General features: G+C 40.5%; 1 protein-coding gene across 1 annotated transcript in view; it reads right to left on the bottom strand.

Annotated features, from left to right (window-relative positions):
• Positions 1–27,152, bottom strand: part of mdfic (MyoD family inhibitor domain containing) — a 52,662-nt gene extending 25,510 nt beyond the window's left edge. The window contains exons 1-3 of the mRNA XM_088348439.1: positions 26,835–27,152; positions 26,565–26,703; positions 17,988–18,062 (exon numbers count right to left, since the gene is read on the bottom strand). Of these exons, the coding sequence (XP_088204565.1) occupies positions 17,988–18,062; positions 26,565–26,667 (178 nt within the window). The 5' untranslated portion in view covers positions 26,668–26,703; positions 26,835–27,152. The remainder of the gene's footprint in view (positions 1–17,987; positions 18,063–26,564; positions 26,704–26,834) is intronic.
• Positions 27,153–27,725: the final 573 nt, after the last annotated feature.

The following is a 27,725-nucleotide window of genomic DNA, read 5'->3' as shown; positions in this document are numbered from 1 at the left end:
TCGATCTCCTTCAAAACTTGAGCCATAGATTTTGTTCAGACACACGCAAAGCCAAACAAAGCTGAATTACGGGCAGTACTTTTCGGAACATATAAGGAACGTTTTCACTACAATTTACAGTCAAGGTGTCACACAAAAAAAAACTCGTTTTGGCTGTACAACGCTAAAGAATCCTTTATATAAAAGCTCACTATATAATCTGTGTTCACTGTTCAGATATTTTTGGATGAATCCACGGAAAAAATTGTAAATACGCCAGAATACCGGAAGAGAATTTAAAGTTATTTGATTGGGTGAGTGGGAGGGACAGGTGGAACTATGCCAAAAGTGCAAGCACTCCCTCCCATCTGGAGTTTTACTGAATACAGCAGGAGTGGTAAAACTACCTCCTGTGGGCCACAGCCAGCCCGACAAGCTTCAGAATCCTGCCCTTCAAATGTTACAAATAGAAATATAATATGTATAAAATGGTTCTATAAAGTACTACGTATAAAATGTGTTGATTTGGTGCCACTCACCCTTAGCGTTTAACATTTAAATAGCTGCCTACCTTTTTCTTTGCTTGCTCAGTTTTATCAAGTAGATTATTTATAGAAATATTCATTAAATTGAATGAGAAAAAAAAAACCTCCTGCGCGAGACGTATTGCATTTGGAGATTTTTAATGCATATTATCAAATTTAGTCATTAAAAAAAGGCACTTTATATTTTACTTTAATTCTGAATGATTCAAAACCAATTTATATAAAGGGTACATTTTTAGATCCAACAATTTAAATATATTATGTATTTGTAAATGTGTGCATGTTTGTTTATTGCATAATGTCACGCCCGGAACAAGCACTAGACCCAAATGCGTAACGTTTCACACAATGCCTTGTTAAGGGATCGTGGAAGTCAGGGCGAGAGGGAAAAGACAGCGATCTGGTGCTCCCTACGCAGGAGGAGCAGGAAGCCCTCGCGGCCGGTGACAGGTGGCAAGCCGGGTAACCAGGACAGGAGAACGAAGCGTGGACGTGGATCAGAACAAGTCAGGTAGCCGGGACAGGAGAACGAAGCGTGATCGTGGATCGAAACAAGTCGGGTTGCTGGGACGGGAGAACAAAGCGTGGTTGGAGATCGGAACAAGTCAGGTAGCTGGGACGGGAGAACGGAGCTTGGTCGTGGATCGGAACATGTCGGGTAGCAGGAGAACAAAGCGTGGTCGGGGATCGATACACGAAACAGGGGACAGAATCATGCAGGATAAAGGAAACAGGTCGGGATCAAAACGGGAGCCACAGTCAAAAGTGCTTGCCTTGCATGCGCTGAGGTTCGCTGACGGACTAACAAAGAGTGAACCAGAATGAAGTGCTTAAATAGGAAGAGGGCTAATAAGGGAACGAGTGGCATCTGGGGCTGAAAGAGTGTGCGCTAATTGAGGGCAATTAGCGAGGCAGTGACAGAATCGTGACACATAATTTTGCTGCCATTCGAAAAAAATAAAATAATGGAATGTTTACAAAAAAAAAAAAAAAAAACCTCTGAAAAAGTCCCAAAAATGGAGATACATGTATGTATTTTTGAAGTAAAAAAATTGGTCTACATTTTTTGTCAAGGTATTGGATTTGAGTGTATATTGGAAAAACATCAAAAGAATAACTTGTTTTCCTTATAGCCTGGGCCTTCGGTCAAACTTTTTTACCCAATAAGTCCCGTGAATAACAAAGTTTGCCAACCCCTGGTATACAGTAGTCAGAACCGGTGCTGTGGAATGCTCTTCCCCCTGAGATCCGATCTGCAACCTCAAATGTTTAAATCTAAACTTAAAACTCACTTCTACTCCATAGCATATGAATAACCTACTCTTCTCGTCGGCTGAAAAATAGTCTGTGTAATATAGTGCCATAATCTGTGAAGCCCTTTGAGACTCTTCGTGATTTAGGGCTATACAAATAAAGATGACTTGACTTGACTTGACTTGGTTAAGTATACAGTGGAACCTCGCTACTTCGCGCTTCGACGTTCGCGGGTTCAGAGCTTCGCAGGCCTAAAAAATAATGATAAAATAAAATAATTCCCCCAAAAAAATGTTTTTGTTTTTTAAGCATTTTTGAAGGGGCGTCGCTACTTCGTGGTTCCACGTTCGCGGGTTCAGAGCTTCGCAGGTCTAAAAATTAATAATAAAATAATAAAAAAAAATTTAAAAAGCATTTTTGAAGGGGCGTCGCTACTTTGTGGTTCCACGTTCGCGGGTTCAGAGCTTCGCAGGTCTAAAAAATAATAATAAAATAATAAAAAAATTTAAAAAAAGCATTTTTGAAGGGGCGTCGCTACTTTGTGGTTCCACGTTCGCGGGTTCAGAGCTTCGCAGGTCTTAAAAATAATAATAATAGAATTAAAAAAAAATATATATATATATATATATTCATATATATATATATATATATATATATATATATATATATATTTTTTTTTTTTTTTTTTTTTTTCTTTTTTTTTTTTTTAAGTTGCGGCGCGACTTTGCAGATTTTCACTTTTCGTGGGTGGTTTTGGTCCCCATTAACCGGGTCTAAAAAATGTTAATTAAAATAAAAATAAATAAAAACATTTTTTTTTTTTTTTTAAGGTGCGCCTCTACTTTGCGGATTTTCACTTATCACGGGTGGTTTTGGTCCCCATTAACCGCGATATCCGAGGTCCCACTGTATATCATAGGACCAACCAATCTATGAAGAAACGGGTGACATACACTTGGATTTGCTTTTTAAATCATGAAGTCCGTTTTGAAACTAGCTACCAGTTTTAAACGCTGAAATGATTTGCTGATGTAACTATGTTTTTCTTTGGCCACATTTACGTGAGAATCCCTCACAACTTGAGAATACTCCAGCAATAAAATCTAGAAATCTGCACTCCTGACAGAAGTGGAAGGGGACATGACAAGTGCTAACAGAAATGTCACCGGTTCCACTGCACTTAAGGGGGGGGGGGGGGGGGGTCGACCCTGACAGTTAACAAATGCTGTTGTGAATTCGTCCCGGATGAAATAATGATGACAGTGGTGAGATGATGATGATGATGGTGATAAGGACAGCTGAATTACCTGCTTGGTTATTGGATACTAATCAACAGCAGTGACACTCTGGGAATGTGTGGCCTTGATAAGCTGTCAAGGCTTATCTCAAACGAGGGTATATTGTTTTTGCAGGTCTTATTTTTTGGACTGATTGTCCTTTATTTGCTCACAAAAAATGGAGAATTGTAATTTTTATACCAGGTGAGAAAACATAAAAACAATTTAAAATCAACTCTTAAACTTCATACTGTATACCTACATTTGTAAATCTATAACAGTAGAAACCATGGATACAACAGAAAAAAAGGTACTGAGGTGGGTAATTAAAAGTGAAAATATCCTTAGAACAGGGGATAGAAAACAAATTACCTTGATCGTTATTTATACCAATACCCCAGATAAAAACATTGAATTACAATATAGGTTATAGTAAGTAATACTTGCAGGTACCATACATACATACCCTTAATTGGGAAATAAGATCCTGTGACAACGATGTTTAGTTTTTATATCAACCCACTTCACACAATGGGTATGTTCACATAGAGACAATATTCCGATTGGAAACATGATATTGACAGTTTAAGGATTCTATGAAGACAAAATAATCCGATTTACAGTGCATCCGGAAAGTATTCACAGCGCTTCACTTTTTCCACATTTTGTTATGTTACAGCCCAGTTAATCTCTTATCTCAAAATTCTACACAAAATACTCCATTATGACAATGTGAAAAAGGTTTTTATTCCTTTTTTGAATTTATTAAAAATAGAAAACTAAGAAATCACATTTACATAAGTATTCACAGCCTTTGCTTAATACTGTTGATCCACCTTTGGCAGCAAATACAGCCTCAAGTCTTTTTGAATATGATCCCACATGTTTAGCACACCTATCTTAGGCAGTTTTGCCCATTCTTCTTTGCAATAAGTCTCAAGCTCAATCAGGTTGGATGGGAGACGTTTGTGCACAGCCATTTTCAGATCTCTCCAGAGATGTTCGATCGGATTCAAGTCTGGACTCTGGCTGGGCCACTCCAGGACATTCACGGAGTGGTTCTGAAGCCAATCTTTTGAGATCTTGGCTGTGTGCTTTGGGTCGATGTCCTGCTGAAAAATGAAAGTTAGCTCTGGAGCATGTTTTCATCCAGGATATCTCTATATATTGCTACATTCATTTTTCCTTCTATCCTGACTAGTCTGCCAGTTCCTGCTGCTGAAAAACATCCCCACAGCATGATGCTGCCACCACCATGCTTCATTGTAGGGATGGTATTGGCCTGGTGATGAGCGGTGCCTGGTTTCCCCCAAACATGGCGCCTGGCATTCACACCAAAGAGTTCAATCTTTGTCTCATCAGACCAGAGAATTTGGTTTCTCATGGTCTGAGAGTCAATCAGGTGCTTTTTGGCAAATTCCAGACGGGCTTCCATGTTCCTTTTTCTAAGGAGTGGCTTTCGTCTGGCCACTCTACCATACAGGCCTTAATGCTGGATTGCTGCAGAGATGGTTGTCCTTCTCGAAGGCTCTCCTCTCTCCACAGAGGAACGCTGGAGCTCTGACAGAGTGACCATCGGGTTCTTGGTCACCTCCCTGACTAAGGCACTTCTTCCCCAATCGCTCAGTTTAGAAGGCCGGCCAGCTCTAGGAAGAGTCCTGGTGGTTCCAAATGTCTTCCATTTACGAATAATGGAGGCCACTGTGCTCATTGGGACCTTCAAAGCAGCAGAAATTTTTCTGTATCCTTCCCCAGATTTGTGCCTCAAGACAATCCTGTCTCGCAGGTCTACAGACAGTTCTTTTGACTTCATGCTTGGTGTTTGTGCTCTGACATGCACACTCAACTGTGGGACCTTATATAGACAGGTGTGTGCCTTTCCAAATCATGTCCAATCAACTGAATTTACTGCAGGTGGATTCCAATTAAGCTGTAGAAAGATCTCAAGGATGGTCAGTGGAAAAAAAGATGCACCTGAGCTCAATTTTGAGCTTCATGGCAAAGGCTGTGCATACTTATGTAAATGCGATTTCCTAGTTTTCGATTTTTAATAAATTCAAAATAATGTAAAAAAAAAACTTTTTCACATTGTCATAATGGAGTATTTTGTGTAGAATTTTGAGATAAGAGATTAAATTAATACAATTTGGAATGAGGCTGTAACATAACAAAATGTGGAAAAAGTGAAGCGCTGTTAATACTTTCCGGATGCACTGTTCATACACACATACATACATACATGTAAAGGAAAAACATGTAAACATTTTGTTTACCTATGATCTGACAGGACGAGCTTGTCGGGTGGAGTAGCGGGTGGATGCAAAGGGGGGGAGAATAGGGCAATTTTGGATTAAAAATTAAACTGATTTTAAACGTCCCTAAGTAGATTTCCTTGTATTGATCGGGTCTTTATTTTTAATAATTGGCCAGATCGTCAATTGGTAATGGCCATGCATAACGATTTAAGGTAGGTTTTCAATCATTAAGGCTCATTACATATTTTTGGCCAACTTTGTCATCTACTTTGTGGGTTAATACTGTAAAATTCATATACAGCAGATCCATGTGTTGTCTTTATTAAAATATTAAATTAAGCTTTAGGTATTTCTGTGGGTTCAAATGTTTTTTTGGTGTTGTTCTGATATGGGTTGGGTTGCTTAACCCTGACCTAGTGAGACAACAGAAGAAGCAGCCATTAAAATATATTTGTTATACGCGCTTTGACATTCAACAGTGCCTAACCTCTCCCACCAACACATTTTGACAATGTACTATGGAATTTAGCAGTGTTAATTTTAGCGCAGGAAGCTCAATGGTTCTGAAGTTTGGCAGGAGTCACTTTTTTCTACAATTTCCTGTTTAACGAGAGAGTACACGTTCAAGCTGTGGTTGAATTCATAACGATTCTATTGACTTGTTCAAATTTTAACGTCTCAGAACGAAATGACTCAGAGGCCACCAGTGGGAGTTACTCCGTCCGTAAAAACAAACCCCACCCTCAATTCCAAACAGGGCTGAGTGTGAGGAGGGGGAGAAGTTGCTGAGAGAGGATACTCGGGTGTTGGAGTTGAAGCCATGACTCAGAAATTCCACAGACTTTGACATTCTTGTGCAGAAATGAAAGTTGTGCAGTCGAAGTGCAAAAAAGAGCCAATGCGGTATGTGGCCCACTAACCCATTGGACCTCCCTAAAAGACCAAACACATCTGAGGTGTGACTGCGGATCACCGAGAGGATTGGCAGTCTATCAAAGTAGCCCCACGCCGAGTTCCTTTATTTGCTCGGTGGCAATCTTGGCATTAACCCGCCACTAATGGGACAGCTGTGGGTCAGTGCCTCACATCTCAGGGACGCCAATCAAAGCCCCAAGCTGGGGGAATCAGCCTTCAGGACGGAGGGGCTCATCCGCCTCTGAGTGGCTTCTTAAACACAGAGACGCCTATATCGATTTTGGCTCCAGCCTGAAGGAGGGAGAAAGGAAGGGGGGACTTGGTGGATGCTGATAGCTTGAAACTGAGCCATGGCGGCAGGCACTGACCGAACCTCCCCCACCCCCCAATCTCTACCGCACTGTGGTCCCTGGTCACCCTCTGCTGCTCAGCAGGGGTGACTGACAGAATGACCTCACAACGAGGCATTGAACCTACAAACAGCGAGCTGCAAGTTCAGGGGCTGGCGGGGGCAACACCCGCACAGATCTCAGTAATAGAAAAGGGTTTTAACCTTAATGTAGGAGCCAAAACCCAGTTAGGCCCACATAATCCCACTTGGCTGCTAGGTCACCCCCCACCTCTACATTACACTCCTTCCCCTTCCCCCTATCTGGAGAAGATAGCCTCATGTGCTGCTATATACAACTGAAGTAAATAACATGTAAAATGTAAAATTGTGTACACTCGAAATAAGAGAACAAGACATAAATAAATTGAATAATTTTGAAATAATACCATCTTCACTGTTTCACGGTTAAATTAAATTTTGTTATGTCTATATCATCGTACTTGAACATTTTTTTACAAAATGACCAAAGCCTTTTACAAAAAAAGAAAAAATCTGAAAACGCACTTATCAAAATTAGAGAATATGCTGCCCAAACTTAGAAAACAACAATGACTTTGGCATGGGAGACAAATCTGAAGGTTACAACAGTCAGCAATAAGTAAAAAGTGTACAGGTCTCTGCTGTGAATGATTTCAGCACATCTGCGGGCACAGGATGGCACTAATCTCTTACACTGCTCTGGTGTGATTTTGGTCCATTCTTCTTCCAGCCTCCTCCACAGTTCGGTGATTGTAGTGGGTTTCTTGACCATAACTTTGTCACCATGCAGGAAGACTGCAGTTTGATTAGGCAATTGACTCAAGAAAGAAACAATGGGGCAGCACGGTGGCACAGTTGGTTAGCGTGAGTGCGGCACAGTTCTGAGGTCATGAGATCGAACCTCCTGTGTGGAGTTTGCATGTTCTCCCCGTGCTTGCGTGGGTTTCCTCCAGGCGCTCTGGTTTCCTCCCACATTCCAAAAATATGCATTTCAGGTTAATTGGCCGGTCCAAATTGTCCTTAGGGGTGAATAAGCGAGGGAATTGTCTGTCCCTGTGTGCCCTGCGACTGTCTGGCAACCGGTTCAGGGTGTCCCCTGCCCACTGCATGGCTCCAGCACCCCCGCGACCCTACTAAAAATAAGCGGTGCAGATAATGGATGGATGGATGGATGGAAGAAACAATGTGCTGTTGAAGAAGGTTCTGATACACATGTACATTCACTCGGCCATGTAGCTGCATGTAGAGGCCCAACTCCTGCTACAGAAAACATGCCCCAAAGCATGATATTTCCTTCTCCACGGTTCACTTACTTTTTTTACACACTTTGGGTTATGTCTTTCTCCAATTTGTCGTTGAACATAATGCTTCCCATCAGACACAAATAAATTAAATTTGCTATTATCACTGAACTCTGGTACAGTTCTCCTTTTTCCAAGAAACCTTCTCTTCAGCAAAGCAAAGTCTAGTTTTTTGATTTTCTTTTCTGCTAGTTTGGTCACTGCAGTGTCGGCATTCAACCCAAATGCTCTTAAACGGCAAGACAGATTATTACCATGTTTGACACCGAATTGGTTGCAATTCCATCTGTAGTGTGGAAACGATTACCTATTGACATCCTCTGCAGTGACGTGTCTTCTCTTGCATTCGTGTTCCGTGGACGACCAGCCTTCTTGGGCGACTTGAATGAGTTTGATGTTTTCTAAGAATTCAATATTCTGGAAATCACAGATTTGGAACGATTTTTTTTGCTATGGCTAATAGAACATCCCTTTTGTTTTCATCTGGACAACCAGCTGCCGGAGGCTTTCAGTCAATTTAGAATGGCCCACCATCTTGCAAAGTCATTAAAACTAGCAGTTAGAATACCAGTTAGATAGGGGTTGAGAGAGTCAAGGGAATTAATATTAAGGGGGAGTGATGTCTGATGGCAAAATACTTTTTTTTTTTGTTTTTTTTTTGTTGAAATGCTTTACGTGAAAAAGTGTTATCACTTTTGTGTTGCCCTTTGGGAAATTGCTTTTTTTGATAAATAATGTACTCCGTTTAAAGTATAGCACAAGGCTAAAAACTGATTTCATAGCATTATGCAGTGTTATCAGGGTTGATTCACCTTTTTCATGACCAAATTCAAGAAGTTTGTAAGAATTTCAAAGAAAATTGTTTGATTTCTCCAGTACTAATAAAAGAAGAAATCTGGTTTTAAGCATGCATTTTGTGAAACCAAAATATATCTGTGATTTACTTATGCAACTTTTATTCTTGCCTACACATTTATCAAGACTTTATCATGATGTTGGCATTTGAGTACTGTGAATATATTTGTGGATCTGAGCAAGATGTGTGTAAATTATTTTGAGAATAATCTCTCCCCTTATACGTGTTGGGTAAAACGACAATAATATGTATCTTACATTTTCAGTTGCAGGAAGTCTTTCTCATTACAATTCACCACTTTTCCTCTAATTTTGTGGAGGAATTAAAGCCTCAATAGCATGCCCTCTGTGGTCACGGTTCTTCATTTTTGGTTTAGTTCAGTGCCAAATCAATGACACTGCAACTATGCTGTGACTATGTTAATATTGTGCTATTATAAATATTTAATTTTTAAACAGGGTTAAAACAAGATAGGTCACCTACTAAAGGATCTGCCTTGAAAAAGGGCATCATTTTGGAAGAATTGATGGAGCATCACATTGGTGACCCTCGTTCTATTGTAATAGGCATTTCCAGGCCTGGATTTTGCAAATAGTTTTGGTAACAGAGAATTTAACATTACATAGCTTCACTTTGGTGGCTATTTTCGTCTCGACTGCTACCATAACTTTAATAATTTTGGTAAATAATTTAGTAGCTATTACTAGTGTCACCGACCACAACTACTAATGCATTGTAGACAAGGTTCCTGGTCGCTAGCTGCTAATGCTAATGTCGGAGCATTAATGCCTGATGTTTTGATAAAATCACATTCTTAAAATTGTCCAGAAAGTATAAACATTTCATCAAATGTTATAATCTTTTCTATAAGTAAAAAATAAAAAGGAAAATGGTCAGCAATGTAGTATTTTTGTTAAAAAAATATTTCTATTTTGAAAACAATTACATTGATTGCGGGGAAAGGCCGAAGCAATCATATACATTTTAGTACAAAAAAAATCAATTGGCGTCCAAATAAGTGGAACTTTCTTGTACACTCTCCAGCAATAATTAAACAATCTTCATCCACAATCAAAATCCATATACATTCTTTGAGGTATGCATAACTAATCATGAGTCTCAAGTACAGCGACTACTTAAAAAAATGCTTGGGCACTCGGGGTAAAATATGCTAATTAACACACTTGAAATTTCCCTTATGAAATCTATCTGCGGCAAGACAATGAGGAAAATAATTACAACAGAGGTAGGATTACAATGGCCATTTTAATCAACCTCTGCACTAGCATTTCACCCTATTTATGCAATTTCGGAATCCGTGACCCACTGCTAAGTAATCACTTGAAAATAACGGTGGAGTTCATAATGGCTCTGTACTTTTGAAACATTGTTTCTGCACAGACGGGGCTCGGAGGACTACAAAGATGATATGGATCTTGCATACCAACAATCACGCAGTTCCGATAAGTGAATAGAAAACCGAACAGGAGGTGAAAAAGACTTCAAGTACTTTGGCAACTTTGAGGCGGTTGGAGAATGTTGATTTAGTTTTGCGCCACGGCAGTTCGTTCGATTGTTCTTTTACTAGTTTTGCATGCAAATGACAAAATGGCAATCTTTCACTTCAGTTATTAGAGGTCACAAATCCACTTCCAAAGAGGTCAATTGAGCGCACCTTGAAGGTGTGCTGCCCGAGTCCAATCAGAGAGTCGCACAAAGAGAGATTTTCCTTTAAAACAGAGTCATGTTATTTGACAGGTCTTTGGCACAGCTGATAAAAGACGTAAGGTCGTCCTTATCAGGCATTAAAAAGTATTTGACAATCCAGTGAATAATGGTGACGATTAAACTCCTCAAACCGGTTACAGTTGATTCAGGGTTAAAGCTAAGGGATTCACGGTCTAAGCGGGGAAGAGATATGGACTGCCAGCCCAAAAGAGTCTCTTGGGGACTCAACCTCAAACCCCTTCATGATGGAGTAACCACAGAGGAAACCTTCCCCGGTGACATTCTCACTGGAGTTTTTTTTTTCCCACTGCAGTCCAACAAATCTCAAGTGGTTGTCAATCCCCAGTGTTCTTCCAAGTGTTTCAGTTTTTTAAAATCACTTTGGAAATGATCAAAGTCAGCTATTTCCTCCCAAATTACACGAAAATCTGGTGAGGCTCTCTAAAAGAAGTGGGTGATAAAATAACTTTACACTGTTTGATATACAGTGAACCTTCATTTATGGCAATGGTTACCTTCCAAAAAGACCTTGTGATAGGCAAAATTTATTTAGTACTAAAGAGAATTCCTTCAAATGCACAAATTACAATGATCAAAGTATAACTGCATATAGAGACCTGTATATGAGCCTCAGTATCTGAAATTTTGGATGAACTATGATAAAATCGAATACAGTGCTTCCAAAGTTGGATATCAATATTGGATTCAGACACTCCTAAATATTATTTATGTGGGGTACCCGGGGTTTGGAACGCATTAGCTGTGCATTAATATAGCTTTCTATTACCTACTATAGGGTAATTTCACTTTGCAATGTCCACCTCAGAATGGATCTTATTTTGCAACGGTAAAAATACAACAGGCCACATTTACAGTAAGCATGCATTACTCTGAGAAGAGTATGTTTTTCTTCCTGTTGTAAAAATGACCCCACTTCAAAATCTAAAAAAAAAAAATAAGGATACGTCTGTCAGTAAAACAATAAAGTTGACTTCCTTGTGTTTGTGAAAATGCTGAGGTGACGTAGGGCCCATGAGCTTTAAATCAAGCGACCAGGGAGCGCTCAGGGGCAGGATGCAGCCAAGCAGATGATCTCTTATTGATTTCCTGTTGCCACAGCCGATGACGGCTCTCAATTAACTCAAGGCGCAAGAATTGTCATAGGTTCAAACGGCACTTCAAACAAACTGCATTGAATATGTCGGCTTTTTAAAATTAAATAGACCACATTGACGACATTTACATGCAGGAAATAAACCAATTGAAAACGGAATATTGGATTTCTGGAGCAATTCTAATAAATTATTTACATGCCTGAAGACAAACAAAATATACGGTATTCATGGCGTTTGCAGCCATTATGATAAGAAGGGTGAAGCGCTAAAAACGTCATTAAGCAAATAGGCGTAGTTTCAACTAGCATGAATAATACCTCTGCAACCAGTTCTCCCTCTGAGAAGGTAATTACTTGTTTAGTGTTCGTAATATTTGTGAAATGTTGTGTTACAATTTGTCACAATGCGTCTTTGTTCTGATTGGTTAAAGCAGCATCGGACTTTGTCAACTTTCACTTGGTCAAAATCTAGACTTAAAATGGAGGAAAAATAAGTGATAATTAGCGCAATAATTATCAATATCAACCAATAACAAACGTTTTAAGGGCAGCACGGCGGCGCAGCCACTCCAGCAGCTCCCGTGTTATTTTCGATTGTTCTCAGCTCAGGGATGCTGCTGGAAATGTGAATTTCCCTTCGGGGATGAACAAAGTATCTATCTATCTATCTATCTATCTATCAGTGGTTAGCGCTTGTGCGGCACAGTTCATGTCATGGGAACCTGTAGTGGGTTCAAATCCAGCTCCAGACTTCCTGTGCGGAGTTTGTATGTTCTCCCTGTGCTAGCGTGGGTTTCCTCCGGGCACTCCGGTTTCCTCCCACGTTCCAAAAACATGCATTTCAGGTGAATTGGCCGGTCCAAATTGTCCCTAGGTGTGAATGAGCGAATGAGTTGTCTGTCCCTGTGTGCCCTGCGATTGGCTGGCAACCAGTTCAGGGTGTCCCCTGCCCACTGCCCGGAGATGGCTGGGATGGGCTCCAGCCCCCCCGCGACCCTAATGAGGATAAGCGGTACGGCTGATGAGATGAGATGAGAACAAATGTTTTAGCATGATAACAATTTTTAATTATATCGACCAGGCCTTCTTTTAAGTCTATAAGGCGGAGTTTGCATTTATCATGTCTCTACAAGTTCCAGAATGCGTTGTGGCATCAAAATACGGAAACTCCACGTGCTTATACATGCACAAGGAATCTGAAAAAAAAGGACTATCTCAACCATTAGCGGCCGGACTAAGACCTACTGTAAATCGGATTATTTTGTCTTCATAGAATCCTTAAACTGTCAATATCCTGTTTCCAATCGGAATATTGTCTCTATGTGAACATACCCATCGTGTGGAGTGGGTAGATAAATAAACTAAACATCGTTGTCACAGGATCTTATTTCCCAATAAAGGGGAATTATTTGCAAACCTGATAAGTTGAGTGCTTTTTCTCTTTTTTTTTAGACCAAACTGCTCCCTCGCCACCGCAGTAAACAAACCCCTGGAAGTAATTTAACAGCACGCCACAAAAAAACACTTGGAGAGGTTAACAAGACTGAAACTAAAGAACTGTTGTGTGAAACTCAAACGCGGATCTTATAATAGCTTGCGCACTGTCATGGAAGCGATCAGCTGCTATTACCTTGCCCTGGCACATTTTTCTTCTCCTTTGTAAACACGCAAGTTGGGGTGGGAAAGTCGACAAAAATGACATTGACGCTCACTTGATGCGTCTTCAAGTCGGCAGGGTTCTTATGTACAAAGAACTCTAGCGTAAAAAAGCTAAAATTTGACTGCCTCCCTTTGCGATAATGACTAACAAACAAAACAAAAAAAGTGTTTTTTATGACTGTTGGACAGGTTGTGTCCCTTCGATTTTGTTTCACACATACAATAAGGAAGACGGCTACTTTAAATGGCCAATCACAACCGAACACAACAAAAAGGAATATATGTTATTCTTTAATATCATTCTAAAATAATAATAATTGAAAATGCAGACACTTTCTGGACAGGGTTTTATCAGAATTTACCTTCATTAGCGTTAGGCGAATGCAAAAACACTAGATTTAGCAGCAATCCACTAATATGATGAGTTAACGTCTATGACACTAGCATTGGTTGAAAAATAATTTAGCATCACCTATTCAATATACAGGGTTGGGTAGGGTTACTTTAACTTGATTACTTTCTATTACTTTTGGATTACTCCAATACCAAATATGCTAATAAAAGACTAAATAAACTAAATATGAATAAAATTATGACTCACAACACATGGTAAGCTTTCCCTCCTGGCTTTGATCTCTTTGATCTCCGGCAAAACTAACATAAAATGCGTCAGAAACAAAATGAAAATAAATCCAAACAGCTTGCAAACATCATTTTTGCCGTTCTATGTATTCTGTTACTCCCCAAGCCTGCACAAAATTTAGTAATTGTATTCATATTTAGTTTATTTTGTCTTTATTTAGCATATTTGGTATTGGAGTAATCCAAAAGTAATTGAAAGTAATCATGTTAAAGTAACCCTACCCAACCCTGTCAATATATTACTTATTGTTTTCTTTTACTTATGTTCACTATGTTTTGTGTACTGTTACCCAATGCTAAATCTATTGCACCCTGGTCATCCTGAAAGGGGGATTACCACTTGTAAGGCCCCTTCTCAAGGCTTCTCATTTTCCTCGTGTGTGAGGTTTGGGTTTTTCCTTGCCTGCATGTTGGTTTAAGATCAGGGGATGGTGTAATTGTAACCTGTGCAGTCCATTGAGACATCTTGTGATTAAGGGCTATACAAATAAATGTGACTTGACTTGACTACTAAAACAAAACTAGCCACAAGAGCAATACTATTTGCTATTGTGGCCGGTGGCTGCGTTAGTGAAAATATTAAGTAAATCCAGACCAGGACTACCAGAGTTTAATAGGTCCCAGAGGTGATCTAATGATCTTTTAATTTCTTGATGTCATTTAAAGCCATAATGTCTATTTTCAGCCCTTCACAATATAATATCATCATGTTGCCCATCCAGGGTTTCTACACCTTTTTCATGCCCAAATTCTCAAAATCAATTTTCAGATTCCAGCAGTACCATAAACAAATTAATCCAGTGTGAAAAATGAATTTTGACAGAAATACATCAACAATTTACATATGCGATTTTTAATCGTGGTGTGCGTTTATTAAGATCTGATTTTAAGATCTTGAGTAAATCGAAGATGTATTTGTTGAAACAAATCTTTCCCAATACAGGTGTTGGGTAAAAATGGCCTCACATTTTAAGTCACAGGAAGTTCTTCCCATTCCAATTTACCATCGGAAAACGCTACTGTAGTTTTTTGCATGGCCCATCACAAACTGTCCATAGTTGATACATAAATCCTTGCTCTTTTTAGGTGTAGCATGCACATGTTCTCTTTGGGACGACCTGTAAGGGGCGATGAAGCTGCATATGACAATGCCATACCAACTAATACCAGCTGTCGTTAATCAGAAGGAAAGAAAAAACGTATTGGGAAAGCTAAGCCACAATAGAGCAGTGTCAGCGTTATTTTTAAGCACGCAATTTCAAACATTTACAAACACTTCACCAGGAGATTAAGCACTTTTCAATCCTTGAAAATAAAATGTTAAAATGTAAGGATTTTCAAAGATTTCAAGCACCCGTACGAACCCTGCACAACACTATCATACCGTCTTAGCAATTATTTGCTTCGAACAACAAAATAAAACTGCTGGTGTGATGCAATACACCCCAAGCAGGATGTCCCCCCTGGATAGGAAGGAGAAAGACAATGGAAAAGTGAAGTGAAAAGTTGAGACAGAATGAGACAGCAAACATGTGTGACCCTGGCTTGCCAAAAAGGGGGCCCCGAGGTGCCATCTTGGTATTATTACAATTGGAAAAAATGGAACTCGTATTTCAGTTGGCTAGCAAACTTCAGTCGAACTGTCAAAACATCCACTTTTGACAGCTTTTTTTGCTGTTAGTGGAGATATTGCTCAACTGGCAGGGACAGAAACAGCAAATAAAACCAAATTAAGTATAACATTCACTATAAATTAGGGATCGACTTATATGGTTTTTTTTTAGGATTGGTGCCGATTACTAGTTTTAAGAGCAGGCTGATGACCCATATTAAAAGCTTTAAAATTGACGTAGTAATGCAAAACAAAGAAAGAATATATGTTAGAAATTCAAATAAAACGTCAATATCGCTCTAAAACCATTTACAGTAAATACATTAGAATTTGAAGACAACTAACATCACTAATCTTTCACTTAAACCAAAAAGTAACAGTTAAAACTAATAATTTTCTAGCATAAATAGTGTATTTTGATTTTATTCCTATTACTCACAGGGTTTGTTGAGTATTTAATAAATGTTAATGTAAAATTCAAAGATGTTGAGTACTGACCAAAACTGGTACCAAATATTGGTACAATTTGTTCATTAAATTCCTAACATAATTTTAAAGTACTATAGATCCCTAATTATTCATCTTTCATCAAATGTACTGTATTACAACCACAAAAAGGTGGCCAGCATTGTAAATATCAGGCCAATATTGCTACCGATACTTGGTATTGACACTTGCTCAACCTTAGGGGCCGGTCACACAGACATTTGCGGCTGAATCACGGCCAGAAATTTCTGCCTTTGAGGCGGACGCCATTGGACGCACTAAGATCGCCATTCGGACGAGATACAGCGGTGCTTGACACGCAGTCGAAAATTCGTGCGCAGGTGGCAGCGTGAAATAATTTGGCACTGCTCAAACTTTCAGAGCGCGGGCACACAGCCTTTCACGAGTGTACTGAGGTTGAACCACAGCCAGAAATTCCTGGCCGTGAAGCAGATGCTGTTGAGCGCTGATGGACGTTTAGAGACCGCCATATAGACGAGATAGAGCAGTGCTTTACTCGCGGTCGGAAATTTTCACGTGGTTGGCCGCGTTCAAAACTTTTGAGCTGCTCAAAAGTTTGAGCACGTGTTAAACCGCGTGCCGCACACGCGGTCAACACGAGGAAATGACGCGGAAATGACGCGCAAACGACGTGCTCTGGCCGCGGCCAGGGCGTGCTTACACATGGGTAGGACGGGAAATTTCAGCGGGTAATCGTGGGTGGAGCATGGTAATAGCATGTTTTGCGCCTGTATCGCGGCGTTATTACGTGAAATTAGCGTGTTACGCGTGTGACAGTCAAACGCCTTTCTCCGCGTATAAACAGCGCGAATGCCGAGCATCAGTTGTGCTCGTGACGTCAAGGGGGTGAACATGGATCCCCGTCAGCGTAGTTTCTCTTCATTTCGAATAAATCTTTCGGTGCATTCGCAATGGTCGCAACAAGGCTTCAAAGCCAGGACCTTAACTTGGCCTTTTGGCCGAGAGTAAGAATCCCGGCTCCGAAGCTTTGTAATGTTTAATGAAATGATCGATAATAGATAGTGATTAAAGAAGATAGACCAAAAACACTTAAACTCCCCCCCCTCCCCCCCGTCAGCGTAGTGACCTAGTCTTAATCCAATTTTAATTCTTGACATTTCTTTACAAAATAATAAACTAAAGATGATGCTATTGCTTGAAATCTTGATATTCAAGGAACTGTGTCTTGTGCGATTATTATTTTTACAGCCCGGTGCTGAGATTTGCATACCTTCGCTACTATAAACACATTTACTTCGTTTCATCTCACTTTTAGGGAAAGCATTGGCGAACCTAAAACTAAAACCACTTCGTCTTGCATTTATTGGGAATGAAATACAACTTAAATCTAAATTCTCCCCCCTTGCGTGAGCGCGCATTCTGCTGCGCTTCCAACGAAAGCGATCGTATTCTATATAAAACGCTTATTAAAACTATAATGCGAGCTAATTATAACAATTGGGAGATCCTTGTCTATATAACGCGTTTATTTAAACAATAAAGTGTGATCGTATTGTACAAAATGCGTTTGTCAACGCGGATGAAAAAGTCACCAACGTCAATGCACGCTTCCAACAGAAGCGATCGCAGCAGAATGCGCGTTCACGCGAGGGGGTGGGGGGGTGGATGTGTTGCGTAGGTGTCGGATTTGGGCACAACACTGGCTCAGGAGCTTTTATACCCGTGGTCCACACGAGAAAATGACGCAGCAATGACGCGATGAGGAAGCGGAACAGTCGCCGGCGTCTTTTTTCCGGCCATACCACAGATGAACGGCGGGTTGGCCAAATTTGCGCATTTTCCATCCCGGGCAACCACGGGCAAAAAAAAAACGCAAAATTTTAGCCGTGATTCAGCCGCAAATGTCTGTGTGACCGGCCCCTTAGTTTGAAGGATATCACCTCTTCTTCAATTCGTAAAAAACAAAATCCCAGGTTATATTACATTTTCTATTCCCATTGGTTCCAACGTACTTCTTATTGGCTCGCAGTGGTCCTCCTGGGTAATGTGGCTGGTGGACGAACTCAAATCATCTGCGCCATGGACATCTACAGGCAAAAACATTGAGTGTGAGGGAAAAACATTCTGCAAGAAAAAACAAACACACAGAAAACTACAGACTGTTATCAGACTATTATGACTACTATCTCAGCTGTTGTTCAAATGATCCGTAAATGTTTCAAACAAGGTCAGATGACACCATGTGATTGGCCGTGGTTGCACAATACACAGAGCTCTGATCTCATTTACAGTACAGTAGATCCACAGAAAACAGCGACCCCGCCTTACAAGTTTTTCACTTTGGTGTGGAATAAAAGATTTTTTTGGCCCTTCTTTATGGCATTTCCTCCACCATACCATATCAACAAAAAAATAATTTGCAGGACCAAACAATTCAAACTTGGCGGTGTTTGTGCTTAAGTAGAGTTAAGTCTTGAAGATACCGTTTCCTATTGATTGGAAAATTTTTGCTCGGTTATTTGTTTGCGTCACAGCATTGGAAAATGCCAACATTGTCATGATTACTGATTCGGGGCACCTGCGGCTGCCCCGTTGGCGCCAAAAAGAAGAAAAATCGGAGACGAAGACGGCGAAAAGATAGAAAACAGAAGCGAGGATGTCGTGCAGGGAAGCGTGTGAAGTTGATGGAGCAACGACATAAAGATCTGTCTAATCCAACCATCATTTCTTCGTCGATTCTGCGAGTCAACCGACACCCGAAGCCCAACGCACACAACCGGCATCTCGTGACGATCTCTACAAAGGCTACAGCTAAGTCAAATGATTCAAAGCTAAAATTTGGTCTTTTGAATGTTAGATCGCTCGCTCCTAAAGCTTTACTTGTAGATAATATTTTTCGCGATTATAAACTTAACTGTATTGGTCTCTGTGAAACGTGGTTACGCCCGGATGAGTATTTAGCTCTAAATTATGCTTCTCCCCCAGATTACGAGAGCAGCCATATAGCACGCACGTTGAAAAAGGGTGGCGGTGTCGCGCTCATTTCTGAAAAAACGCTCAAATTTACTCCTCGTACCTCTAATAATCACAAGTCGTTCGAGGCTCTTGTTATGAGGTCCTCTCCATTGTCAATCTATGTGATAACTATCTATCGCGCACCAGGACCATACACAACTTTCTTAGACGAATTTGCTGAACTTTTGTCTGAACTAGTAACCTACGCAGACAAAATTATAATTATGGGGGACTTTAACATTCATATAAACTCCCCACTCAGTTCACTCACTGTTGCGTTTCAGTCTATAATTGATGCTTTTGGTTTTAATCAACTGGTTGATTTGCCAACCCATAAAGATGGAAACACGCTCGACTTGGTTCTGACTCGAGGAGTTTCAACCTCAAACATGGCGGTGCTATCGTGTACTACAGTTATCTCGGATCATTATTTAGTGACATTTGAGGTGCTAGTTAAATGTAGTACCAAAAAAACTGAAGGATTTACCGGACGCAATATAAGCACGGGCACAGTTTCTGAGCTTTCCGATATTCTTCCAGGAGCAGTTGCGTCCTTTCCTTCCTACATAGGCTCCAGAACCACTCCTAAATGAATTTAACGCTACCCTGGCCAATGCTCTGGATTCAGTTGCGCCCATGCGGCATAAAGCACGACCTAAAAGACGCACACCTTGGTTTAATGATGAAACTAGATCCCTTAAACGAGAATGCAGGAAATCTGAAAGAAAATGGCGCACTACCAAGCTTGAAGTTTTCCATCAAATCTGGTGTGATAGCTTGTTGAAGTATAAAGCGGCCCAGGCCTCTGCAAAATAAGCCTACCTTTCGAAAGTGATTGCGTCACAAAAGAACAATCCCAAGGTCCTTTTCGACACTGTAGCATCACTAACAAGGCAACAGACTATCCCAGATAGTTCAACCCATTCTGCCCACGACATAATGGTCTTCTTTACTAAGAAGATCCAAAGCATACAGGAAGAAATTGCTAAAGACAGTATAAATTCAACACATACTAAAGCACTCAAATCTCTAGATGCACGACATGGTGGCTGTCTAGGTATTTTGTCCCGTTTTAGTGAACTGTCACTCGAAAATCTTAAACAGATGGTGAATACGGCCAAACCGACGACTTGCCAGTTCGACCCACTTCCAGGTTCACTTATTAAAGGTCTCTTTGGCGTTCTTGCACCTTCAGTTCTAAATATTTTAAACATATCACTCGCCTCAAGTGTAGTTCCAGCTGCTTTTAAGTCCGCTGTCATTAAACCCACACTGAAACGACCCAACCTAGATCCAGAAAACTTATGTAATTATAGACCTGTGTCAAACCTACCGTTTCTTTCTAAAATACTTGAAAAAGTAGTGGCACAGCAGCTGAATGATTTCATGTCTGAGAACAATCTCTTTGAATCAATGCAATCAGGATTCAGGGCTAACCACTCTACTGAGACAGCTCTGATTAAGGTAACCAATGATCTCCTACGGGCAATGGACTCGGGCGCATCATCACTTTTGCTGCTGCTGGACCTTAGTGCTGCATTTGACACAGTGGACCATATTATCTTGCTAGAACGGTTGGAAAAATGGATTGGTCTCTCAGGAAGCGTCCTATTATGGTTCAAATCCTACCTCTCAGATAGGACACACTGCGTTAAATATGGCGAATTGACATCTGAGCCATTTAGTGTTACTTGTGGTGTTCCGCAGGGTTCAGTGCTTGGCCCCCTTCTCTTCAGCATTTATATGCTTCCACTAGGTGATATTATTCGCAAGTATAATATCAGTTTCCATTGCTACGCAGATGACACTCAACTCTATCTCCCGATGGAGGAATCTGCCACACTAAACTGTGGAACTTTGGAGGCCTGCCTCACTGAGATAAAAGAGTGGATGTCACTCAATTTCCTGCGTCTTAACCCTGAAAAGACTGAAATGTTAGTTATTGGTCCTTCTAAGTCCCGTGACTTATTCTCTAAAACCGCAGTGAAATTGGACAATTGCCACATCACACAGAGTGACTCACTTAAAAATTTAGGTGTCATTTTCGACCCTGATCTGTCCTTTCAAACACATGTGAAGAAAATTACTAGAACCGCTTTCTTCCATCTCCGTAACATTGCTAAAATTCGTCCCATACTTTCTCAGTCGAATGCGGAAATCATAATTCATGCGTTTGTTACCTCCCGTCTCGACTACTGTAATGCAATACTTTCCGGTCTTCCGATGACCAGACCCAAGAGTCTTCAGCTGGTACAAAATGCTGCAGCGAGGCTTTTAACAAGGACAAAAAAGTACAATCACATCACCCCAATTTTGGCTAACCTGCATTGGCTCCCTGTTAGCCTAAGATGCGATTTTAAGGTTCTCCTACTACTATACAAAATCATACATGGACTTTCCCCCTCATATCTTTCAGATCTGATCTCCCCCTATGTCCCGGCCCGAAGCCTTCGTTCCGAGAGCGCCGGTCTCCTGGTGATCCCAAGAGCCAAGAAGTGTTCCGCTGGTTCGAGAGCGTTCTCCATCCGGGCACCGGTGTTGTGGAATGCTCTTCCCCCTGAGATCCGATCTGCAACCTCGGTGGAAATGTTTAAATCTAGGCTTAAAACTCACTTCTACTCTATAGCATACGAGTAACCTAATCTTCTTATATGTAATAACTTGTGAAGCCCTTAGAGACTAATTGTGATTAAGGGCTATACAAATAAAAATGACTTGACTTGACTTAACAGCCCTGGTCGCTGATTGGCTCCTTGCCACTTTTTAAAGCCCCCGGCTCCCTGTTACCGGCGTCAGACCGTTTGCGTATCTATGCTACCAGCTAGGCAAGCTCATACCTTCCGACATTTTCCTGCCCTGTTTTCTTCTGCCTGATACCTGTTGCCGACTTGTTTCTGGACCCGTTTCTGCCCTGTTCTGCCATCCCGAGCATCGACCTGTTTTGCCCTGTTTCCTGCATAATATCTGTTGCCCTTGCTCTCCCGTCACGGCTAGTGACCAGTATCCCTGCTGCCTACGATTATCCTCGCTCGACACAGAAGTGGAGGCAAGCACTGCTCTCTCACTCTTTATCAATAAAACTGAGTAAACGAACGCTACTGGGTCCTGTCTGGCTTGTGACAGAACGGTCTGACCAGATACCGTTTCCTATTGATTGGAAAATTGTTGGTCGGTTATTTGTTTGCGTCACAGCATTGGAAAATGCCAACTTACTATTTTCTGAACTCCCTCCCACGATAAATTAAATTCAGATTAGAATCTCATGTGGATTTTAAAGCCTTCCTTACAATACTGAGATTTATAAAATGTATTTATCTGCTCTTAGACCAAGCCTTTTAGTGATGCTAAAGTAGGAAGCAAAACATGACAACCATGGAAACAAATCTTACGATTATCATGGATTACAAAAGCGGGCACACGAATGACTTCCCTCGCCAAGTTGCATGGCTTTAAACAGTTGACGTTCGGAAGTATCTTTAAATATAAGGAGGCGATAAAAAGCAAAGAAACATTTCAAGGGCATGACTATACCCGCAAGCAGAAGTTTTAAAATCTGTTTGAATTTTGATCTATCATCAACATCCACCTATTAACTCCACCGTACCAGCTCAAGTCAAACCACAGCAAAAGTGAATAAAATGTCATTTTTCCTTTGAATGTATATTAATTTATCCCTAAATATGTATACTACATACTTGCAGTACTCACTATATACTATTTTGTTATTTAAATGTTTTTATCTGGGGTACAAGAGGCTAAGAGCTGATTAATGATAGAAGGGTTTATACACCTCTTTAATGGCAAATTCAAGCACTTTTTAAGAAATGTATAAGTTTTTTTTGCCCAATTTCTCCGGTACCAATAAAAGAAGAAATCCGTTGTGAATCATTGATCAATCAATTGCCTTGTTGTTTGAGGTCACTAAGCGCTGCCGGTCTGAAATACAACCAGAAAACCTGACAAACCCTAAGCCAAATATTACCCCAGCAGTTATAATTCACTGAATGGGGTATAGAAAATAAAAATATGAGTTTCTGTGCCTCATTTCATTGGTGTTTGCTTCCATCTCTATTTAATTGATATGGTATCAAACTTTTCCTGTTCTTCCTCTCACCGACAGCACCTGACGACACCAAACCGTAAAGCTATGGATTTATTCATGCTTGAATTCTATTAATTTCCAATGGATAAGTGAACCTGTTAGAGAGCATAATTTTTTAACTTGTTCTATTTTACTTCATGCAATGTCTGGTCTTCAAACTGCCAAGAAACAGAACAAACCTTGAAAACACAACATTCAAAATCAAGAATTCTAAACACCTGTGGGAACCCTGTTATAGGTTTGTATCTGCGCACCGTAAGGCATTTTGACAATGCAATCCCACCTCAGAACAAATAGTTATGTTTACAGTACTTGGGCTCCTAGTAATGTTCTACCATCCATGAAAGCAGCATTCATGCTCAGGTGGAAAAAAGCACATATGCGTCAGTTATGAGGAGGAGGAAAGGCCACAAAAAAAAAAATTCTTGGGTTGTTTTGAGCCATGTTTGCTGTTGTCACTAGAACGATGCTCACAAGCATGTTCGGCAAAGCTGAAGAGAGTGATATTCCAGTGATGGATCGAGGAAAGGGGACGATTGGGGCAGGCCGGATAGATGCGGCGCAGTAAGCAGATGATGTATGGTGGCAGCATCACCGTGCGCACTACAGCGCTACTTGGTGATGCATCGCAGTATTTAGTGATCGCGGTTAGAAACCAATTGGCCTACTCCCGCTACATCCCCGTTCCCCTGGGAGGGAAAATCTAGTCTTGAGCGCGGGCGCCTTTGAAGGGGCCAGCGAAAATCCATTCGCAATCCGGCAGCCTGACTGATTGCTTACTTTGTCCTACTTTGCTATTTTTTGACAGTACCATAATGATGCCCGGTATAAATAGGCTGGTTAACGCTTCATTGCTTGTTTGAAGAAAAATGAACAGAAAAAAAAACGGGTTTGGAGTGGGGAGGGGGGATTATTTTACATTAGATAATCTAACCAGAAACTTAATTAAAAACTATAATTGGGCTGTGCTTTTCAGTTCACAGGCACAAAGGCTTTTTTGTTGACTTTTCCGGGATGGAGAGGGAAAAAAGACACAAATACACACTGAGCAACACAACAAACAAAATGAGGGAAAGCGCCTAATGGATTGAGTCAGACAGTAATTTTGACTGTTTTAACTGAATGAGGGGGGAGGAACAAAGCAAAAAAAGAGCACTGATGAAAAATGATCACGTAAACGTGAAATTAAGCCTATTAAACCTCATCCTAGACCAGACAAGCAACATAGATTCCTTGGCTAATGATATTATTGGTACAGTACACACAATCACATCACAGGTGATCATATTTATAATTTAGAAGTAACGTGGAAAAAAAATTTCAGTGTTTCTATTTTTTTTCATGATGAATCCCTATGAAACAAGTTAAGTATCCCTCACCAGATTATTTTTTGATAGGAAGGTCTATTTTAAAATTAATATTTTTTTTAAGGGTGTGGGGTTCATTTTCTTCAATATAAGTGACAAGATGATCATTTTTTTATTATAGATTTGTTGAAATCTGTGTTACATGTGTTTCTTTTTTGTTTGTAATGAAGAATGCTTATAAGGCCATGGTAGTTCTAGTTTGATTATCATTGAACACATGCCATAAAACATGCTGTTCTTTGATATCCACCAGCTTTAGGTTTTATCAATTTTATGTAACCTGGAGATTCTTAAAAAGGCTATGAGGGGACCTTTAGAATAGGCTGGGTATTGTACAACTTGAGGATTTTGTACGGTCCTCTCTTGTTCTCCCCTCAACATAAAAATAAATTAGTCTCCTTTCTCCTTTTTTGAGTGTTTGTCAAACCATAAATTTAACAATAACTACGTTTTTTTCTGGTTTTAACCAAACGACCCAATATTTTGTGTTTTGAATGAATAGGGATGGGCGAGTGCTTATACCATTTTAAAGGTATCAGTTCAGGCGATAGTAGGTGTGACCAGTAGCATCTCCCTTCAACTGGGTCAATAGTATATAGCCAATAAATAATTGCAACGTAAAGGATATCTCTTTAGATGTTCCAAGCATAATGGGGAGAAGGGTTTTGTTTGTAGTATTGATTTTGGTATTGATATCAATGACCACTCCAGATTTAAGTACTCGTATCACTCTGCAAAGATGTGCCATTGACCATCAATTTTTGGGGGCAGTTCGGCAGTATGATGCATTCAAAAACTTTTGTACCTAGGTTTTCATAATAGCAAACATATTTTTTCTTAGAAAACGTGCCTCCATTCTAGCTTCCATGTGTTTTGGTCCACCTATGCAAAAATGTTACAGAGATCTGATGGGAAACAAGAGGGGAAAAGTTTTTATTAAATTTTAAAACTCCACTGTCATTAATACTTAGTGCATTACTGCGTCATTTCGCTATCCATTAAATGCACATAACGTAATACAATGTCATTCTCAATCTAAGTAACATCACTTAAACGGTGGGTGTGTTTATCGCTGCATACAAAGTCTAACTGAATTACAATGGGTTATAATGGCACCGAGTTATAATGGCACCGTATCAAGCACAGGGTATGAGAGCCCTGAATTTCTTGTGATGGAGATCGTCACCCCAACAGTATATACTCACATCCAAGACAAATTTACAAAAATATAATAAAATACTCAAATCATAAGGTCAGCTTATATGTACGTATTTGGTTGTGTGCTCGTGGTAACGGAGGCGTGGCTTATACATGAACAACAGACCAATTAACGGTAAACATGTTCCTAACTTGGGCAGCACGGCGGGGCAGTGGTTAGAGCGTTTGCGGCACTGTTCTGAGGTCATGAGATCGAACCTCCTGTGTGGAGTTTGCATGTTCTCCCCGTGCTTGTGTGGGTTTTCTCCGGGCACTCCGGTTTCCACCCACATTCCAAAAACATGCATGTCAGGTTTATTGGCCGGTCCAAATTGTCGCTAGGTGTGAATTAGCGGGCGAGTTGTCTGTCCCTGTGTGCCCTGCGATTGGCTGGCAACCAGTTCAGGGTGTCCCCTGCCCACTGCCCGAAGATAGCTGGGATGGGCTCCAGAACCCCCGCCACCCTACTGAGGATAAGCAGTGCAGATAATGGATGGATGGATGTTCCTAACTTTGTTTTTTTATTATTAAATAAATGGAAAATGAGATCTCAGAGTTTGGAGCCTAGAGACAAAAGGGCAGTGTTCGTTTACAAACTCTGAAGACTGCAAGAAATATAAAGGCTCCGATGCTTCCACAGGTTCTTTTCCTATACTATTTGTTTTACAATGTGGAGATGTACATCAGTTTTAGAGGATTGGCTTCAATGCAAATATATACAGTGATTTGTAACTACATAGTTACATTTGGAGTAACACACTACATTTTGGTATCAGCAATCTGGAGGGCTAACTGAGTTACATTTTAAATGAAGTAACCTGTAACTGTTACTATGTTTCAGTATCGCACGCAAGACTGGTAGTAAGTGTATCCATCTTGATCCAAATTGACAAGTTTTACTTCTTTACCGTGAACGGTGGTCAACAAAGGGAATTTGGGTTCGCTCCCCGAATTTTGCTCCGTTTTACGCGGAGGACTGCCGATTTCCTCCGATTCCTTCAATGCTTCCATCTTACTTTTTCGGGGCGGCTGGAATGGAAAAGTTACCTGGAGATAACACAGTTTGTTAGTAAGTTTGCCTCCATCGCTGGGCAAAAAAAAAATCTCAGAGTGGCCACTTTGGTCTGCCAAACTAGGCGATAGCGGCAAATATTGTTTAGGAAGACTACGCCACTTACCTTTCACAACATGTCACCTCGCTCGCTTGAAATGCGAGTCCCATCCTTCTTTTTTGCACAAATAACAACAGCTAACGACGGCAAACTTCCCCGAACTTTCTTGTAGCTACCGGCTCCAAAAAATGAGGGGATGTGTCTGAGGTGCCAAAATAACGTTTTTTTTTCCTTTGGAGGAGAGGCGAGAACTTTCATCATATCCGGATTCTTTCAGCGCTTCTTTCCTGTGTTGCTTCCACTGAATAAACTAAAGAACTATGCCCCCCAATAAACATCATCAAATTATTTGGGTTTTTTTTACGGAAGTTAACATTATTTGAGAACCACTTCGTCGGAAGAGGCGTGTCGATTTCATGTTTACAGTAAAACTTCGTTATAAGGCGGTTCACGTTTCACAGTATTACTTCTTCACTGTCTTGGTGAGTTGGTTGGTTGGTTGGTTGGTTGGTTGGTTGGTTGGTTGGTTGGTTGGTTGGTTGGTTGGTTGGTTGGTTGGTTGGTTGGTTGGTTGGTTGGTTGGTTGGTTGGTTGGTTGGTTGGTTGGTTGGATCCTTTAATCACTAGAGCTGTCGGGGCACCATTTCCTGTGGCGTGTCTTGAGCAAGTACAGCCTGGTAGCACCCATCCCTCTCTCGGCCAATATATATTGCTGCATATAATATGCAATACTAAATTTATTGTGTAGTCTACTGCATACTACATTTAAGTGGAGAACAACTAATAAAGATGATAAACAAAGTGTTTGTGTTCTTAATTTGGTAAATAAGATACATGTTTTTGACACAATTGTCTCTGTTTTTATTCTACGTAGTCTGTTTCGCTGAGAGTTAATAGCTGCCTTGTTGTGTTTGTGAGTTTTAGTATCGCTAAATAAAGGGAATTTCAATCATTAAA

The sequence above is a fragment of the Urocampus carinirostris genome, chromosome 11, assembly GCF_059441175.1.
Source record: "Urocampus carinirostris isolate Australia breed hairy pipefish chromosome 11, RoL_Ucar_1.0, whole genome shotgun sequence".
Lineage (NCBI taxonomy): Eukaryota > Metazoa > Chordata > Actinopteri > Syngnathiformes > Syngnathidae > Urocampus > Urocampus carinirostris.
This window is presented reverse-complemented; position numbering and strand designations above follow the sequence as displayed.